General features: G+C 39.6%; 1 protein-coding gene across 1 annotated transcript in view; it reads right to left on the bottom strand.

Moving 5' to 3' along the window:
* LOC127000251 (polypeptide N-acetylgalactosaminyltransferase 13-like) overlaps window positions 1-19,438 on the bottom strand; it is a 45,756-nt gene extending 26,318 nt beyond the window's left edge. Inside the window, exon 1 of the mRNA XM_050863699.1 lies at window positions 18,951-19,438. Within this exon, the coding sequence (XP_050719656.1) occupies window positions 18,951-18,958 (8 nt within the window). The 5' untranslated portion in view covers window positions 18,959-19,438. The remainder of the gene's footprint in view (window positions 1-18,950) is intronic.
* Window positions 19,439-21,185: the final 1,747 nt, after the last annotated feature.

The following is a 21,185-nucleotide window of genomic DNA, read 5'->3' as shown; positions in this document are numbered from 1 at the left end:
AACAACGACGAAAGCAACAACAATAATAATAATACCAATAAAAATATCAACAGTTACAGTAATATCATCATTTCCTCTTCCTCCTCCTCCTCTCCCTCCTCCTCTTCCTCCTCCTCTTCTTCCTCCTCCTACAACTACAACAACTACTACTACTACTACTACCACTACTACTATTACTACTACTACTACTACTACCACTACCACCACTACCACCACCACCACCACCACCCTCACCATCAACACCACCAACACCAACAACAACAACAGCCCTAAGACCAGCCAACCAGAAAAGACCAAAGACCCACTCAATCCTTTCGGCAAACAAATAAACAAACAAAAAAGCAAACAGACAGACCCCGAGGAACAGCTGACCCGGGGAAGCTAAACAAACACGAGGAGGGAGGGAGGGAGGGAGGAAAGAACACACACACACACACACACACACACACACACACACACACACACACACACATACACAAACACACTCACGAAATCACACAAACTCGGAAAATCTGACCTCATAACTTCATCCGAAAGCAGAGAGAGGGTGTGGGTGGAGGTGTGGGAGGTGGGGGGTATTGGCGTGGGTGGAATTAGAGGAAGGAGGGAAGGGGAGGAAGAGGAGGAGGAGGGCGTGAGCCTGAGTGACGAGGAGAGAGAGGAGAGAGAGAGAGAGAGAGAGAGAGAGAGAGAGAGAGAGAGAGAGAGAGAGAGAGAGAGAGAGAGAGAGAGAGAGAGAGAGAGAGAGAGAGAGAGAGAGAGAGAGAGAGAGAGAGAGAGAGAGAGAGAGAGAGAGAGAGAGAGAGAGAGAGAGAGAGAGATTTACATAGATTTACATAGACAATCAGACCACACAGACCCCATGATCCAGACTAGGTGGTCTGTCCTTAAAACTTTAGTGATTCTACATTAATTAGATGGCTCCAAAACGTTGCTTTTCTACTCTAGTTAATATTAGGTTCAAGGAAGTGACGGTCGAGCTTGTTTTTAAAGGAGTCAATCGTGTTACACTGGACCACTGAAGGTGGGAGCTTATTCCATTCTCGCACTACAACGTTGGTGAAGAAAAACTTGGTGCAGCCTGAACTTACTTGTTTACATTTGAGTTTATGCCATTGTTCCTCGTTCGCAAAGTGTCATCAATCATAAACAATTTTGATCTGTCGACATTCGTGAAACCATAAAGTATTTTAAAACATTCTATCAGTTTTCCTCGGAGGCGACGTTTCTCAAGAGAGAACATGTTAAGGGTGGAAAGCCTTTCTTCGTAGGTTGCGCAAGGAGGAGATCATTTTTGTTGCCCGACGCTGAACACCTTCTGATTTGGCAATGTCCTTTGCATGGCGGGGAGACCAATACAGTACCGCATATTCCAAGTGGGGTCTGACTAAACTGTTGTAGAGCGGAAGTATTACATCTTTATTTTTGAAGAGAGAGAGAGAGAGAGAGAGAGAGAGAGAGAGAGAGAGAGAGAGAGAGAGAGAGAGAGAGAGAGAGAGAGAGAGAGAGAGAGAGAGAGAGAGAGAGAGAGAGAAGAGAGAGTAAAGAGATAAAAGATATAAAAAGAGAAGATGAGGAAGAGAGGGAGGAGAAGAGGAGGAGGAGGAGGAGGTGGAGGAGGAGGAGGAGAAAGAGAGGGAGGAAAGGATGATTAAAAAGGTGTGAGAGGATGAGGGTTTTTAATCCTTTGTTTTTCACTCTTTGTTCTCGTAAAAGTACTTAATCTTACACACACACACACACACACACACACACACACACACACACACACACACACACACACACACACACACACACACACACACACACACACGTAGCGCACAAAATTACACGTAACGGAATGAACTGACCAAATGAGAGGGAGGGAGGGAGAGAGACGAGAGAGAGGAGGAGAGGGAGGGAGGGAGGGAGAGAGAAGAGAAGGGAACCGGTCTGGAGGAGAAGCTGAAGACTAAACGGTAGACATGAGGAAGAGGAAGAGATAGAAGGAAGAAGAAGAAATGGAAACGTAGGGAAAGTGACTGAAAGAGAGAGCGAAAAAGGAAAGGAGAGGAGAAGGGAGTTTGTGTATATATAGAGAAGAAGCTAAAGATACTAAACGGAAGGAATGAGAAAAAGGGGAAAAGAACAGAAGAAACGGAAAGGCAGAGAAAAAAAAGGAATGGGACGAGAAAAAGGGAAGAAAACAGAAGAGGAGAAAATGAGAATGAGAACGAGAAGGTAAAGAAAAGAAAGCATAGGATATGTTAAAATGGAAGGAAAGCAGGAGAGGAAAAAAAGAAAAAGAAGAACGAGCTGATAAGGAAAAGGAAGGCATGCGAGAGTAAAAAGAAGTGAAGAAAACATTAGAGAAAATTAAATATATGAGAATGATGAGGGAAGATAAACGGAAAGGTGAATGGAAGAGAGACGGAAGGATGAGCAAGGAGGAAGGGGGAGGGAAGAAAGGAGGAAACCGATTTGTGAGGGAGAGGAGGAAGGAGGAGGGAGGGAAGGAGGAAATGGACTGGAGGGGAGGGGAGGAGGGAGGGTAGGGAAGAACAGACGGATGGTTGAAGGAACGAAGCTGTAACCGTTAACCGTTCGCTTGTACTTACGTGACGAGCCCCGATCATCAGCACTTATGTTCTCTGTTCCGGTTATTTGCCTTACCCATCACCACTTCCACCTCCACCACCACCACCACCACCACCATCACCACCACCACCACCACTGCTATCGTCACCAGCATCACGAGCGTTACCCATCTTACCACTGTTATAATTATCATCTTTACATCAATTATTCTGATCTTAGCTACCACCATCACCACCATCATCACTAACATCACCATCCCCTATCACCACTGCCATCATCATCACCATCATTAGCATCAGTGTTACCATCCTGCCACAGTTGTTACCATTACCGACAAACTTTTTTTCTAATATTAGCTATTATCATCACTATCACCCTCATCACTATTACCACCATCACCACGGTCACCATCAGCAGCAGGTTAACCATTCTCACCATCATCATAATCATTGCCTTAACCATTATCTATAGTATGAGATTAGAGCTTGTCACTATCAGCACCACCACCGTCACCATTGTCACTGTCAAAATCACAATCTTCATCACGAGTGTTCATATTTTCACCGTTATCTTTAATTTCACTATTTACCACATTCATCCACGGTCACTATCACCACCACCACCATCATAAGTAACATCTCCACCACCATTGCAATCAACACCATCATTTTCTTTTTCCTCCTCCTCTTTCTCCTCCTCATTATCATCATCATTTTCATCGTCATCAGCATCATCATCCTTCTACTCATCATCTTAATTATCATTCTTACCCTCCTTCTCCTCATCATCATCCTCACCTTCCTTCTCCTCCTCCTGCTCATAATCATTAACTTTACCCTCACAAATTCAGTACAGTTTCTACGCTTTGTCACCCTCCCCTCTATTCTTCACCTGATATTCGTCATCCATCTATGTTCGTTCCCTTGTGAGTTATCAGCAATTGTCTCTCCAGTTCGCTTCGCTTCGCTTTCCCTTTCCCTCCGTCGCCCAACCCCGAAGCTGTCTCACTTTACGAACCAACGGCGTCGCGGCTTGAACGAAAATTATCCAACGTGACAATTTCTCGCAGGCGCAACTCGACTCATTAAGCACACACACGTCAGTATATTTCGTGACATAATGTTTTCGACAATGAGGCAACCACACCTACACATTATCGTAGTCAGTCGGGTGTAAAAACATTCAAACATGCTTTTTTGGAGTTAGAAGCCAATTAGGATGTTTGTGTGTGCGTGCAGGGCGGCGCCGGGCCATCACGCTCCACCTGCAAGCCGCGATGGGACAAACAAATCTGACAGGTAGAAAGTTGCTGTTTGGAAGGCCGTCAGCGTGAGTCATGAAGCGTTTTTACCGTTCCGCTCTGCTATTGTTGTTGTTTTAGCCTTACATTGTTATCATTTTTGCTGTAATTGTTATCAGCATTATTACTGTTTCTTTGTTATTATTTTATCATACACAAATAATACAAAAAAACTAAGGCAAATAACTTTTTTTTAGATAATGCAGGAAAGAGGTTTTTTGTTTGTTTTCTGCTTTTTTTCATGGTTTCTCGTCACCTCCATAGTTTCCTAGACATTGTTTACACTATATTATATTCGTTTTATTGCTATGGACAGAGAAATTACTGCAAAAAGTATAGTGAAAGCCGATTTTTCTTGACATTGCAAAAGAGGGGATAGTATTCTACCATGATTTTTTTCTGCATCTTTTTTTTTTTTAGCAATGTCATATGTATTGCAACGGTGACTTTCTTTTCAGTTTGTCTTATTATGTATTTTTTGCGGTGACGTTTTTTTCCCCTTTTTTTCTTTGTTTTCTCTTTCTTTTTCTGTTTTTTTCTGTTTTTCCGTTTTTTTTTCGTTTTCTTTTTTCTTTTTCTGTTTTTCTCTTTATTTTTCTTCATTTTTCTTTTTTTTCCGTTTTTTTTTCCTTTTTTCTCTTTTTCTTTTTCTGTTTTTCTGTTTTTCTTTTTCTGTTTTTTCTTTTTTTCCTGTTTTTTTCCTTTTTTTCTCATTTTCTTTTTTTGTTATTCTGTTTTTCGTTTTTCGTGGTTCCCCCTCGCGCGCCTTACCCGGCCATGAACACCTTGCCGCTCATGAACCCCAAATGAGGAACGCTGCGCCTCACTTCTCCAAGCGTCGGTGAAAGTGCTCGCGGTAATGGCCCGCTGACGCCCCTTTCATCTCGAGGAGTGCGGCTAAATCAAGGCTCTTAATTACGCGCACCTTCGTGATCCACCTGAACTTTAATTAGAGGACGAGACGAGCTAAAATGCTTCCCGAGTACCGCCATTTTTTTCCTCTGCCTCGATGGGTTAAAAAGGGAACACGCAGACTGAGAGAAGACCAATTAACTTTTTTTTACTCGAGGCAACACTTTGGCCTTCCGTCATGATATTAATAGAAGAGAAAGCGATTTGATCAACATGCAACTTTAAAGAAATAGCAAAAGAAAAGGAAATATATGACGATGCTAAGGATATTTTTTTATCTTCTTTCCTTGAGGCAATACTGTTCCTTTTAGTCATGGTGTTAATAAAAGAAGAGAGAGCAATTTGATCAACATACAACTTTAAAAAAATAGCAAAATAAAAGGAAATATATGACGATGTAAAGGATTATTTTTTTATCTTCTTTCCTTGAGGCAATACTGTTCCTTTTAGTCATGGTGTTAATGAAAGAAGAGAGAGTAATTTGATCAACATACAACTTTAAAAAATAGCAAAAGAAAAGGAAATATATGACGATGTTAAGGATATTTTTTTATCTTCTTTCCTTGAGGCAATACTGTTCCTTTTAGTCATGGTGTTAATAAAAGAAGAGCGAGCAATTTGATCAACATACAACTTTAAAAAAATATCAAGAGAAAAGGAAATATATGACGATGTTAAGGATATTTTTTTATCTTCTTTTCTTGAGGCAATACTGTTCCTTTTAGTCATGGTGTTAATAAAAGAAGAGAGAGCAATTTGATCAACATAACTTTTAAAAAAATATCAAGAGAAAAGGAAATATATGACGATGTTAAGGATATTTTTTTATCTTCTTTCCTTGAGGAAATACTGTTCCTTTTAGTCAGTGTTAATGAAAGAAAAAAAAAGCTATTTTATCAACGTATAACTTTGAAAAAAAAAAAAAACAATAACAAGAGAAAAGAAAATATATTACAATTTTAAAGATTCTTATTGCGTTACAGTGGCTAAATAAATAAACAAACAAATGAATACGTGACTGAATAGATAAGCAAATAAATCAATTGTTTTACTTATCTCTGCGAACACCTTTTATCTTATCTTATTTGGCCATTGACGTGAAAGTATTAAGAGAAATAATGTACATGAAAGCGTAGGAGGGAGGGAAGAAAGGAAAACCGTTACTGACGTGTTTGCAATGTGTTAAGGGGACGAGAGAGAGAAATTACACCAAGACTTCACGAGAGAGGAGATGAAGCGTAAATGGAAAACAGAGTAATGAATGAACGTGGAGGTGAACGGGAGAAAGAGGAGAGGGAGACCCATTACTGAGGGGGCCGAATTGTGTAGAGAAAGACCAGAGAGAGGACGAAATGGTATGGACACGACATGAGTGGAGGTTAAAAGTAAATGGAATGGAAAGTGATCGCTGGACATAATTATAAAAGCAGGGACCAAAACTGAGTGGGTAGAAATGTGTTAAGGAGAGAGGAGAGGACGAAATGGTATGGACGAGTCATGAGAGAGAATATGAATTAAGGTTAAGTAGAAAGAGGAATAATGGATGGATATGGAAGTGCTGGGGATAAAGAAAAGAGGAAGATTAAAACTGAGAAGGTTGATTTGTATAAAGAAAGAACCGGGAGAGAACGAAATGGTAAGGAAAGGAGATGAAGGGGAAGGGGGAGGAGGAATAAAGGACGGATATGAAAATGCAGGGGAGAATAAAAATTAAAAAGACCAAAACTGAGAGGGTTGAGTCGTGTAAAGAAAAGACCTGGAAGAGAACTAAATGGTAGGAACAGAACATAAAGAGAGACAAAAGGGAAGTGCAAAGAGGAATAATGGATGGACACAGGCGAAGGGAAAAGGGAAGAGAGAAAGACCAAAATTAAAGAGGCTGAATAGTGTAACGAAAATAATTACAAGAGAACGAAATGGTACCAACTAGACCTGGAAGAAGGTGAAGGGGAATTAAAAGAGAGGAAGACTAATGAATGGAAACGAAAGTGAGGAGGTGAAAGAAGAGAGACCAAAGTTGAGGTGCTTTGATTATGTTAAGGGAGACGGCCACGAGGAAAGAGACTGCAGGGAAATGAAGTTTGGGACCAGGAGAGATGGAAAGGACTGTCACATACGCCCCATAATTATGCAGTTTTTAATGGCGGTGAGAATATAATCGATGTCATTCTATTACGGGACATGAATCACCTTTTATCTGTATCTCATCACCATTATAGTCAGACACAGCGATCCTATGATTACGAATAAGGATAAAGCTGTCAATACGTGAAAAAAAGGGCATATGTAAGAACAGAAGAACATAGGAACTTACAAAGATTTAGCCATTATCGTCTCTCCATTTTCATATAGAAGAAACATACAGGGATTGCGTACGCCTCTATTTGTTTGATATATTGATGTTACGAAAAAAAACTGAAGAATGACGCACAAAAAAAATATGTATAAAAAAGTGAAGGCAAATACTGAAGGATGAAGGACGTGTTTAGAGAAAATTATATACTCTCTCTCTCTCTCTCTCTCTCTCTCTCTCTCCAGGAAGCGGTAGGGGATGGTAGGGGCGTTGGCCTGACCATCTGACGCTCCCCTTTCCCCCTACCGCCCCCCTCCCCCTCACCCCCATCCCCCTCGTCCCTCAACACCTCATCGCCCCCTCCCCTTCACCCTGACATTCAGAATCCCCACCATTACCCACCATCATCCACCTTCACCCACCACACTCATCCCCACCCGTCATCCATTTTTCCAAACCACTTCCTCCCTCGGGCTGTTTAATTGTCTGTCTGTCTGACCGTATGTATGTATGTATGTATGTATGTATGTATGTATGTATGTACGTATGTATGTATGTATGTACGTATGTATGTATGTATAAAGGAATGTATGAATGGTTGCATGATGTTTCTGTGCCAGTGGTTTTGTGTCTGTCCGTTCCGCTTGCATGTGATTTTCTGCCATTGTTTGTTTCAGCTTATTCTTGTCTGTCTGAATGCAAGTCTATCCGCCTTTTTGTCTGTTTTTTCTTCTGTCTGTTTGTCTGTGTGTCTGTCTATGTTTGTCCGTTTTTCTGTCTGTTTATTCATATCTGTTTCTCTCCATCTTTCTGCCTGTCTGTCTATCTATCTACGTAACTGTTTTCTTTTTTTTGGCTGCCTGTCTGTCCCTGTTTGTTCAGTTTCTCTCTCCATTTACCAAAAGCAAACAAACCATCCGTCCGCTTCTCCATTCGTATAAACTTCTACACAGCATAAAACTCAGTAATAGTGATGATGGGATAAAACAACACACACTTTCCTTATCCCCGCCATTCCTTCAGCCCCTTTATTTCCTTCTACACTCCCTCCCGCTTTCCTTTGTATCTCCCGCCATCCGTAAAACTCCACATTCCTCACTTCCAATTACTTTTACATGAGAGTTGCGCCCTACGATCACCACTGGAGGAAAGGGAATTGCTCGGTGTATGTAACTACTAACCCCTAAAAGTGGCTCATGGGAAACTTCAAAGGAGGGATGCAACACTCTTCAAAGTATTGGAACCGACATTGCAGAGTTGAGACCTTCCAATACGGCCCGAAGTGACTATCTGATGCGCCACTTTAAAACACTTTCGCTATACATGACAGACGCAGGAAAAGTTTATATTGTCCCGTAGAAAGGAGTGAAAAAAAAACGCGGGAACTCAAAGTTACTATCTCACCAATAACTTTTTAAAACGCTTCCGCAATACCTGCCAGACGCGGGGAATGTTTGCTTTGTTCCGATGAAAAGAGAGAAAAAATCGTTAGTCTATTTTTTCCTCAACTTACAGGAATTCAAAAACTCACTACTGACGAAACCGATTTTGTTGTAAAGGTTAGGGAGAGAGAAGAAAATAGTTGTCCATAGTCACTTCTTTTTCTCTCCCTTCAAGAATTTAATAAAGAAACTGAAACCAAAACAAATCTAATAATGTAAGTCTGTGTTTCTTGTCCCGAAAAAAGAGAGAAAAAAAACTTATTCGTAGTCACTTCTATTTCTCTCCCTTCAAGAATTTAATAAAGAAACTGAAATCAAAACAAATCTAATAATATAAATAAGGAATTATTGTTCCGATAAAGAGATAAAAAAACCTTATTCGTAGTCACTCCTGTTTCTCTCTCTTTTAAGGAATTTTATAAAGAAACTCAAAACCAAACAAATCTAATAATATAAATCTGTGTTTCTTGTCCCGAAAAAGAGAGCAAAAAGAAAATATTCGTAGTCACTCCTTTTCTCTTGCTTTTAAGGATTTTTTTAAAGAAACTCAAAACCATATAAATCTAATAATATAAATAAAGGTTTCTTGTCCCGATAAAGAGGAAAGAAAGTCGTTATTCGTATAACAGTCACTCCTCTCTCTCTCTCTTCAGAAACTCAATAAAGCAACTAAAAATAAAACAAATTTGAAAATAATGGGTTAACTAATCAGGATTTTTTGTTCCGATAGAGAGAGAAGAAAACCATTACTCGTAGTCACTCCTTGCCTCTCTTTTCATGAATTTAATAAAGAAACTCAAAACAAAACAAAGTTACTAATATAATCTAATAATATAAATCTAATAATCAAATCTAATAACATAATTCAGAGTGGCTTGTCCCATTAGAGAAGCAAGCAGTTACTCGGCTTCACTCCTTTCCTCCCTTACCCTGAATTTAATAAAGAAACTCGAGGCTAATAAAACAAATCACGGTCTCTTGTTCCGATAAAAAAAAGAGTTAAAAAGTCACCATAATCGCTTGCTTCCTCTCGTCTCAGGAATTTAATAACCAGACTTTAGAGTAGCGGAACTGATTTCATAATGGAGATCAGAATTCCTTGTCTCGATATAAAAACAGAGACAAAAACCCGTCACAATCTCTTGCTTCCTCTCGTCTCAGGAATTTAATAACGAAACTCTATAGTAACGAAACTTATGGACGTACAAACAGCGGCCGGGATCCAATAATAGTCTGAAATAACTCGTTCAGCCCTGGCTCGCTCGCTGCACCTGGCTCCCTCCCTCTTACCTTGCCTTCCCGTCCAATCATTTGTCTCCGAAATTAACATAGGCGACAGTATGCACTCGCTTCTGACGTCAGGGTCTAGAATGGTGCAGAGGCGGCGGCGGGCGGCACACAATAACAACAATGAAAGCGAAAGAGACAGCGCAGATGCGAAATTGAAGATGCAAAGTGAAATGGTTGTTATGTAAGGCAGTGGTTCCCAACCAATCGTCCACGGACCGGTGCCGTCCGTGGCTTATGATTTGCTGGTCCGCCAAATTGCTTTATTAGTGAATTTTTATTTTGTTCATGATTTAGAGATAATAATAATCTGTCAAAGCATTTTTTTCAAATATGTAGTTATATTGAAATAAGAATTGAATGAAATGTTTAGAGTATGGTGTGACACCCGCCGAACAGACGAGGAAGAAAGAAGAAAAAAAAGAAAAAGAAAGAAGAGAGAGAACGAGAGAAAAGAAAGATAGAAGAAAGAATGAGAAGAGGAGCTAAAGCTAGCGAGAGGGAGATCGGATTTCTAATTTCATTTGTAAAAGCAAAACTGAGTGAAGTGGCCGTTGGATGCAGTGTATGTGGGAAAAAAGTTATGGTAGGGTAAGTTCTCAGCTCTGAGGATGCGGTGGGGCTGACAACGGTAAAAGCAACAGAAATTAAAGGAAAACCAATGAAAACACCAACAGAGGCAACACAGAGGGAAAACTCACGATACGAAGTGATCTGACCGTTTTGTTAAGTGTATAAGGGCACCTCTCCTCCAGAAATTGACCTCTCTTTCGGCCACTCCTCTTAACTCTTTTCTTTTTAAAGGAGCAGTGATTTTTGGGCTTTTTATTCAAATTATTGTTTTTTTTCCTTGAGAAGTGGGGGGGCTGGGCTTTGGTCAGGTGCACGTTCGGTGAGATGTAAGCTCTAGGGTTGCTACAGCGATGGAATCAACAAATATGGAGGGAAAGCAATGAAAGGAACAGCAACGAGGCGGCACAGAAATCAAACTGAGGAATCGGGGTGAACTGGTTGTTAGGCAAAGTTTAACTGAAAAAAATAGTTCAATAGTTTATGGTTACGTAAGTTACAAGCTCTGCGGCTCATACGGGACTGACAGGAAAGGAACAACACAGAAAGCAACAGAAACGAAGAAGTAAAGCAAACGAAACAATAGGAAAAGAACTGGTTGTAAGGTAGAGTGTACTTGAATAAAAAGAAAAAGAAAAGGTTGGGATTGGGCAAGTTTTAGGCTTTGGCGGTGCGGTGAGACTGACAAGAAAGCAACAGCAATGAAAGAAAAAAAAACAATGAAAACTACAGCAAGAGAAACCGCACAGAAGCAAAATGGAAGATACGAAGTGAAATGATTGTTAGGTAGAGTGTACGTGGGAAAAAAAATGGTAAAGTCAGTTCAAAGCTCTTTGGTTGCACTGGGATTGACAGAAAAGTAACAGGAGTGAAAGCAACAGAAATGAAGGGAAAAATAATGAAAAAAACAGCAACATAGGAGGTCAGAAGCAACGTTGAAGATATTAGTGGAATAGCTATTGGGTAAAGGTAAAGTTGGGAGCATATGCTATAGCTGCGCATGGCGGCGGCGCTCATCTCCGTCCTGTTAGATAAAGAATGCGTGAAAAGAGGATAATGGTAAGGTATGTCTAAGCCGCGGTGGGACTGTGGGAAGGCAACAGGGGTGAAAGTAACAAAAATTAAAGGAAAAGCAAAAAAAAACAACAGCAGAGAAGGACAGAGAAGCAAAACAGAAGATAAGTGAAAGGATGATTATACGTAAAGAAATAGCTTATGGTTAGGTTCGTTTTAAGCTACGGTGGGACTGTGGGAAGGGAACAGCGGTGAAAGTAACAAAAATGAGAGGAAAACAATGAAAACAACAGCAGAGAAGCAAAACAGAAGATAAGTGAAAGGATAAATATACGTAAAGAAATAGCTTATGGTTAGGTTCGTTTTAAGCTACGGTGGGACTGTGGGAAGGGAACAGCGGTGAAAGTAACAAAAATGAGAGGAAAACAATGAAAACAACAGCATCGGAGAAGGGCAGAGAAGCAAAACTGAAGATAAGTGAAAGGATAAATATACGTAACGAAACAGCTTATAGTTAGGTTCGTTTTATGCTACGGTGGGACTGGCGAGACAGCAAAACCGGTGAAAAAACAGAAATTGAATTAAAGGGAATGAAAGCAACAGCGGCAGCACAGAGTCAAGCTAAGATAATAAAGTAAACACGCTATTAGGTTAAGTGCACGCGGGCAGGAGGTCTTAGAGGAGCATTTGAAGTTATGTGAAAGGAGGGAAGGAATTACATGAAGAAATTAGAAAGGAGCAACATAAAAAGGGAGCTGCATGGAGGAGGAGGAAGAAGAGGAAGAGGACGAGGAAGGGGAGGAGGAGAGGTACACCTGTATTTATACCTTCCTTTACCTGCTTTCCCAGTCGTATCTCTCTCTCTTCCTCCCTCCCTCCCTCCCTTCCTCCCTTCTTCCCCTTCACTTCTCCCTCCTCCAACAAGTTTCCTCCCTCCCTCTCTCCATTAATTCTTGCCTTTATCTTTTTCCTCATCTCTTATAATTATCTTCTTTTATTATTTTTCACTCTGTTTTCTTTGCCTTCGTTTCCCTTCCTTGTTTCGTTCTTTCTCCTCTCCTCCTCATCATCTTCCTCTCTTCTCCCTTGCATGCATTCAGCTACTCCCTGCATTGGTCAACTTAATTTTATCCTCTCTCTCTCTCTCTCTCTCTCTCTCTCTCTCTCTCTTCGGAAAAAATAAACAAGCCCTCCTCTACATTCCCTCGCTTCACACACTTGCAAACAACTCATTAGAATATTAAAAGGCAAGAGAGCGAGCGAACGAGCGAGCGAGCGAGCGAGCCAGAGAGAGAGAGAGAGAGAGAGAGAGAGAGAGAGAGAGAGAGAGAGAGAGAGAGAGTCAGTCACGAAGATTGCGACAGAGGAGTGAGAATGCGGTCCCAGGGTTACATATCATACTGTCTGGTGGAGGAGGAGGAAGGGCGGTAAGGCGGGAGAGAGAGAGGGACTGCGGCAGGATAGCGATCAAGACTCCATACAAAAAGAACAAAAAGAGAGGAAGCGGTGTGGGAGGAACGGAAACACATGTGGGAGTTTGTTTTCTTTCTCTCTCTCAAACTGCACCATATTGACAGGAAGAATGACGATAAAAGAGTACAAGTAATGATAATATTGATAGTGATAATAATGGCTGGGAATATGATATAGATTTTACAGACGGAGTGAGGGAAGGAAGATAATTGCGTGATCGGGTAATTATCTTGGAAATGACGCAATAAGAACGGGAGGAATTTCGATGACGATGGTGGTGATGGTGATGGTGGAAGAAGTAAAAGAAGAAGAAGAGGAAGATGAAGATGAAGATGAAGAAGATGAAGATGAAGATTAAGATGGAGATGAAGAAGAAGAAGAAGAAGAAGAAGAAGAAGAAGAAGAAGAAGAAGAAGAAGAAGAAGAAGATGAAGATGATGAAGAAGGAAATAAAGATGAAGAAGAAGAAGAAGAAGAAGAAGAAGAAAAAGAAAAAGAAAAAGAAAAAGAAAAAGAAAAAGAAAAAGAAAAAGAAAAAGAAAAAGAAAAAGAAAAAGAAGAAGAAGAAGATGATGAAGAAAATAAAGATGAAGATGAAGATGAAGAAGAAGAAGAAAAAGAAGAAGAAGAAGAAGAAGAAGATGAAGATGAAGAAGATGATGAAAATGAAGATGAAGATGAAGGAGAAGATGGATAAGTATTGCTATATTACATGAGAACTGGTATATATTTTGGATACGACATGACTTCAACAGCTGTGATGATGATGAAGATGATGATGATGATGATGATGACGAAGATAAAGGCGATGATAGCTTACTTAACACACGCAAAAAAACAAAAAAACTGTACGCATGACTCATTTACAAACACTTTAACATCACTCCTTTTACCGTCTCTCACATTATCATATTCTCGTTTTCGTTCCTCTCTGATGAGTGCGCTACAGTTCTTAACGTAAACACCTATCTTTAGCCCCTTCCGTGTATACACCTGTCAGGCGGGGCGTCAGGTGTGGGGGGCCGTGACGCGTGGGGCTGAAGGGGAAGGTAGACAGGTCGGCTTATAAGGGGTACGAGCCTAATGGGGAAGGATTAACGGAAATCCTACGTAAATAAGACCTAAACCTCCATGACAGTTGACGTTAATTGGTTACGTTTTCTTGGTATAATAAGAAATTTAACTTTCCCCGTCGTATCTCTCTCTTTTCCTCTCTCCCACCCTTCCTCCTCAGCCCTTCCCTTCCCTTCACCCTCCAACAAGCTTCCTCCCTCCATCTCTTACTTTTATTCTTGTCTTTATCTTTTTTCCTCATCTCTTACTCTGTTCTTATTAATTTTCATTGTTTTCCTTGCTTTCCTTTTCCTCTCCTTGTTTCGTTCTTTCTCTTCATCTTCCTTATAAATAGACTGCAAAAGCCCGTTAGCTCTTTCCTTGCTGTTGGTTTAGAAGTTACAAAGACTAAAGACTTGAATATTTAAAACCACTAAGACAGAATGACAGTTAACGATATGAATGATTATGAGAAATTCAACTTTTTATTCTTGGATCGTAAGTATATAAGGAGACTGCAAGAGACCGGTAGTTGGCTTAGAAGTTACAGAAGACTAAAGACTTAAATATGTAAAACCACTACGACAGAATGACAGTCAACGATAAGAATGATGATAAGAAATTCAACTTTTTTACTATAAGATCGTAAGAACGTAAGGAGACTGCAAGAGGCCGGTAGCTCATTCCTTGCAGTTAGCTTAGAGGTTACTGAAGACTATAAATACCTAGATATGTAAAACCGCTATGACAAAATGACAAGAGATAATAAGAAATTCAACTTTTTACTATAAGATCGTAAGAAAGTAAGGAGACTGCAAGAGGCCGGCAGCTCATTCCTTGCAGGTGTCTCACGTGCTACAGAAGACTAATTACCTCGGTATGTAAAACCACTAAGAAAGTATGACAGTTAACGATACTAGATTACTCTTTCCTGGCATGATTATCTCCACCATTAGTATATATTTTTCTTCCCTTTAGTTATTCATGTGCTACGATTTCTTGTTCTAATCATGTTCGCCTTTAGTATATCTTTTCCTGCAGGTTAATTTACTTCAGAAAGTTTTGGGGAGTTAATGAGAAGCAAGAAAGGAGAGTAAGGCAATGAAAAATAAAAGGAATGAGTGATAATAATGATAATAATGATGGTGGTAATGATGATTGAGATTACGATATGGATTTTACAGACGGAGTGAAGAAATGAAGATAATTGTGTGATAATTGTGTGTGGTAACTATCTCGGAAATGTGGCTCAATAACAACATGAAGAATGGTGATAATGATGATGGTGATGGTGGACGAAGTAGAAGAAGATGAAGAAGAAGAAGAAGAAGAAAAAGAAGAAAAATAAGAAAAAGAAGAAGAAGAAGAAGAAGAAGAAGAAAAAGAAGAAGAAGAAGAAGAAGAAGAAGAAGAAGAAGAAGAAGAAGAAGAAGAAGAAGAAAAGAAAACAAAGAAAAAGAAAACGAAGACGAAGAAGAAAAAGAAGAAGAAGAAAGGAAAAAGGAAAAAGAAAAAAGAAAAAAGAAAAAAGAAAAAAGGAAAAAAGGAAAAAGGAAAAAGAAAAAAGGGAAAAGAAAAAAAAGGAAAAAGGAAAAAGATAAAAGAAAAAAGGAAAAAGAAAAAAAGGAAAAAGAAAAAAGAAAAAAGAAAAAGGAAAAAGAAAAAGGAAAAAGAAAAAAGAAAAAGGAAAAAGAAAAAAAGAATAAGGAAAAAGGAAAAAGAAAGAAGGAAAAAGAAAGAAGGGAAAAGAAAGAAGGAAAAAGAAAAAGAAAAGAGAGAATAAGAAAAACAAAATGAATGAAAGTATAGCAAGGAAAAACAAAAGGAGCGAGAGCAGAGAACAGAAGAAAAATAGCGCTGTTTCGAATCTTTTCAGAACTCATCGGATTGGAGAACGGGATTTTGTTTTCCAGTTCCGTGAGTGGGTTGCATCGCTCGACTTCCTCAGCGACCTCGCCCTCAGTTCTGACCTCGGCCCCCTGAGCTGACCTGCGGCCGGAAGAGCGTGCGGGGGGAGGCTGGAAGGAGGAGGAGGAAGGGGAGGAGGGAAGATGAAATGAAGGCTAAAGGCATCTACCAATCCGAACTATGAGGCAACATTTTCCATCCTCTTTGACCCTGTGCTGGACAAAGACCGACACACACACACACACACACACACACACACACACACACACACACACACACACACACACACACACACACACCCCCCTCCCCCCCACACACACACACACACACACACACACACACACACACACACACACACACACACACACATATACTCGCCAAAAAAATAACTCTTGGATAAACATAAAGAGAACACGAGTGGACAGACAAAGGCGTCCCGAGCTGCATAACACTCAATAGTTCGCCCCCGATGACGAGGCGACAAAGACGTGCACCGACGAGGAAACGGACAGAGAGAGAGAGAGAGAGAGAAAAAACTGGTGGGAAAGGAAAGGGAAGGGAAGAGCAAGGACGGCCACTATCACGACCCCAAAGAGAAGGGAAAGTGGGAAGATGCAACGGAACAGTTACATGGAAGAACCCAGCAGCAGCAGCAGCAGTAGTAGTAGTAGTAGTAGTAGTAGTAGTAGTAGTAGTAGTAGTAGTAGTAGTAGTAGTAGCAGTAGCATAGGTAATAGTAGTAGTAGTAGTTGTAGTAGTAGTAGTAGTAGTAGTAGTAGTAGTAGTAGTAGTAGTCGTTATCTTCATCCTAAAAATACAGACCTGGCAACAATCATCTTCATCCATTAGCAAATCCAGAGACCCATCACAGCCTCACTCACTCATTCACTCACTCCCCTCGCCCTAACCCGCCGTAATAAACTAACCAAAAAATATAGGCGAAAGGCTTATAAATAGTGGCCGTACCTTCCCAAACCTGTAAACTTTCACTCACGCCGGCGGGTTGGCAAGCCACGCAGGGAGGACGATACATCTCACCCTCCTTGGCATGCCCTTTACAGCAACACAAAGAAATCCTATGAGCTGTTTTGTATCTTCCATTCATGCTATTCATCTACTCATCAGTCCATTCTCCTCCTACAGTTATTCCCAAAGTCATTCCTTATTTACCTGTCATCTTCATTTCACTCTCACTGGCATGCTCTTCACACTCATACAAGAAATACTATGAATGGTGTTATATTTCTAGTCATCCATTCATTAATTCATTCGTCTTTCTATTCATCGAGCCATTGTTTCCTTCATTTATTGCAAAAGCCATTCCTCCCTTCACTTTTCATCTTCCTCACTCCCACAGGCATGCTCCCACATACTCACACACAAGAACAATATGGACGAGTCTTGTATCTTTTATCCTTTCATTCGTTTCTTCATCTATTCACAAGTCCATTCCTTCCTGCACTTATTATCTTCATCTCGCCTTCACAAGCATGTCCCGCACTCACACAGGAAATGATATGAACAATGTTGTATCTTCAGTCATCCCTTCATTAATTTTTCACCTATGTATTTATCAGTCCAGTCTTTCTTTCATTTATAGTTTTTGTTTCATCCTCACCGCCATGCCTCTCACACTCATACAAAAATTCCTATGAACTGAATCGTAGCTTTCATCCATTCATTCTTCCCTTCATCTATTTATTCATCAGTTCATTCCCTCTTTTATTTGTAGTATTCATCTCACTCCCAGCGGTACGACTCACAAACTCACCCACACGAAATTATATGAACCGAGTTGTATCTTCATCCATTCATTGATCCATATATCTCTTCGTTAATCCATCCCTTCGTTCATTTATTTTCAAACGTTTATCCATTCATCTAAATCTCTTTTATAATCAGTCGTCGCTCTTCATTAATATTATGTTTCGCCATCCACTAATCTATTCATTTATCTATTCCTAAATTTATTCCTTCACTCATTTGTTGCTTCATTTAAACGCTAATTAATTCATGTAAATTCCTCTGTAGTATCAATTGTCGCCCTTCATCAATATGTTTAGTGTTCCCTTCGTTCATTCCTTTATTTATCTATTAACTCCACCATTCCTTCCTTCGTTTACTGTCTCATTCAATCGCTTATCCATTTATTTTTATTCCTCTTTTATTACCAGCTATCGCGCTTCATCAATTTAGGAGCGTTCGCGTTCGTGTGCCAAGTTGTTCTAGCCACTTGATACACCTGCCAGCCATTAATAATTCTCCCTCGCTAGTTATGGGAGACGTGCCGACACATACAACAACGGGGAGGAGACAAGGAGACACGCCAAATTTTTCTCCATCCTAACAGCCTCCATAGATATCGCACGCCCCGCCAAGCCACAACATTCCAACACGGCAGAACCTTAGATATAAACGTCGCCTGTATTCATGTTTTAAGCTCTCGCTACACCTGTTCTGCTCCTCGAGGATGCCAGACTAGGAGGAAATATAAGGTGACTGGGGGTTTTCCGGCCACACACACACGCACACACACGCACACACACGATGAGGCAGACTAACGAAGTGTTGTATTGACATTCCCAGGGTAGCAGTGGAGGTTAATGTCTGTGTGAATGGCATGGCGGAACACACACACACACACACACACACACACACACACACACACACACACACACACACACACACACACACACACACACACACACACACACACACGAGGAGCATATTCCCTCCTGAAAGGCAATTGGGAGAGTGATTGAGTTACTGAGTCTGCCAAGTTACCTGTTCGTGAAAGCGGCTCGTCTTACGCAACTGACGTGTGTGTGTGTGTGTGTGTGTTTATCTGTGCGTCCAGGTGTCTGGTTATTTGCATCTGTCTTTTAACTGTCTGTATGTCTGTATGTATGTCTAAAATCTCTCTCTCTCTCCTCAAACACACACACACATACACACAAAAAACTTACTGTCACATTACTAAAACACCTTACAAAGAACATAGTCTCACGTATCGCATCTTCACACACACACACACACACACACACACACACACACACACAACAGGAACATCCACCCACTCGTGCTCCACCTCCACGACTATCTCAAGGTTTCTGGGGCCCACCTGAGCATGGTTTAAGGTCTGTCCCTTCCTGTGTCACCACAGCAACCACATCTTCACCGGGCGAGGGACAGGAGCAGGGAAGCGAGGCAGGGAGGGCGGCTGGCCGAGTGTGGTAAAGGTCCTGGAGAGCCCCACGCTACAGACACCTCGCTGGCAGGAGAGTGAAAACGGTACTGAGGCCGGGGAGGAGGAGTCAGCAGACGAGGAGGGTGTGTGCTGGGATGACTCCTTCCTTCCTAAGTTCCCAGCTCCCTCCCCTTACCTGCCTCTCTCAGGTAGCCACGCGAAGCCGACTTGTGCCTGTTTTAATTTACGTTCCCCTAATACCTGCCGGACACCACTCTCGCTTTCCTGATTATTTCATGCATATTAAGGCTTTCCCCGTCCATTTTTAGGGGGTTCGTGGTGCAGAAACTCAGTTCGCCGTGAAATATGAGTCTGTAGCTTTCTGACAACTCCAAATTCAACAGGTGGAGATAGAAAACGGGATGAACGGCGTGTAGCAAGGAGAGCTTTAAAATAACCTGATATCCTCAGTCTTAATTCATTGGTGAACGGCAGGACCAAAGTTATTTTTTTCATTAATTATCATTAATCAGTTTTTTTATTTACCATTACAATATCATTTCATATAAAATTGTTGAATAAAATGTATCAAATAGATTAAAATGGTATTTTTGGTAATGTATAAGGAAAAGCGGCCTCATGAGAGCAGACCGTACTGAATAAAGGCAGTTGCTTTCTCATGCGATTACAAATAAGATAAATATTGAAAAATTGGCACAAGAAATTTGTCCCTCCTTCGTGAGGCCCCTATTGGGTCTAAACTTCCCAGCCTTGCTAAGCTGAGACTCCTCTCCCTAATTTGGTCATACTTTTTGGCATAACTTGACTTTTCAAAGGTTTGTTCCTGAGTTGTTATCATATTATTATTATTGTTATTATTATAAATTATTATTATTATTATTATTATTATTATTATTATTATTATTATTATTATTATTATTATTATTATTATTATTATTATTATTATTATTATTATTATTATTATTATTATTATTATCATTATTATTATTAGTAGTAATAGTAGTAGTAGTAGTATTAGCAGCATCAGTAGTAGTAGCAGTAGTAGTAGTAGTAGTAGTAGTAGTAGTAGTAGTAGTAGTAGTAGTAGAACTAGTAGTAGTAGTAGTAGTGGTAGTAGTAGTAGTAGTAGTAGTAGTAGTAGTAGTAGTAGTAGTAGACTTATTATTATTATTAATATTATTGTTATTATTATTATTATTATTATTATTATTATTATTATTATTATTATTATTATTATTATTATTATTATTATTAATATTATAAGTATTATAATAATTATAATTATAATAATTACTATAATTATTATTATTATTATTATTATTATTATTATTATTATTATTATTATTATTATTATTATTATTATTATTATTATTATTATTATTATTATTATTATTATTATTATTATTATTATTATTATTATTATTATTATTATTATTATTATTATTATTATTATTATTATTATTATTATTATTATTATTATTATTATTATTATTATTATTATTATTATTATTATTATTATTATTATTATTATTATTATTATTATTATTATCATTATTAGTAGTAGTAGTAGTAGTAGTAGTAGTAGTAGTAGTAGTAGTAGTAGTAGTAGTAGTAGCAGTTGTAGCAGTAGTAGTAGTAGTAGTAGTAGTAGTAGTAGTAGTAGTAGTAGTGTAGTAGTAAGTAGTAGCCGCCATTCCTCCAAATGCTCGCAGTAACAAACAGCATTACATTTTCCTACTCAAGGTTTTCAATAGCTTTTAGCCTACGTAGCAAATTCCTTATTGCTACTGTATACAAAATCAATATGCTCCAACATAGTCTCGGGAAAGTTCCTGCCATATTCAGCACCTGAAAACTGATCAACAAAGCTTTTCCTCCACATTTCCATCAGATTACTACTGTTTGTTCTATGGCCACAAGAAAAAAGAATGTGTTACGGGGGGAGCATTCGCTACCCGTGGTGACGGGGTAAACTCTACGGACACAGCAAGCCGTGTTTATATTACTCGACGCCTCTTATGATGAACGCTGTGAACACCCCTCCTGGTAGATTCCCTATACTGTTGAACGTATGGGTCCCTAGTGCAGGCTCTTTTCCTAAACAATATCATATACTTACCTGAACCGCATATGCCTATTAATGAATTA

This window comes from Eriocheir sinensis, chromosome 18 (assembly GCF_024679095.1).
Source record: "Eriocheir sinensis breed Jianghai 21 chromosome 18, ASM2467909v1, whole genome shotgun sequence".
Classification (NCBI taxonomy): Eukaryota; Metazoa; Arthropoda; class Malacostraca; order Decapoda; family Varunidae; genus Eriocheir; species Eriocheir sinensis.
This window is presented reverse-complemented; position numbering and strand designations above follow the sequence as displayed.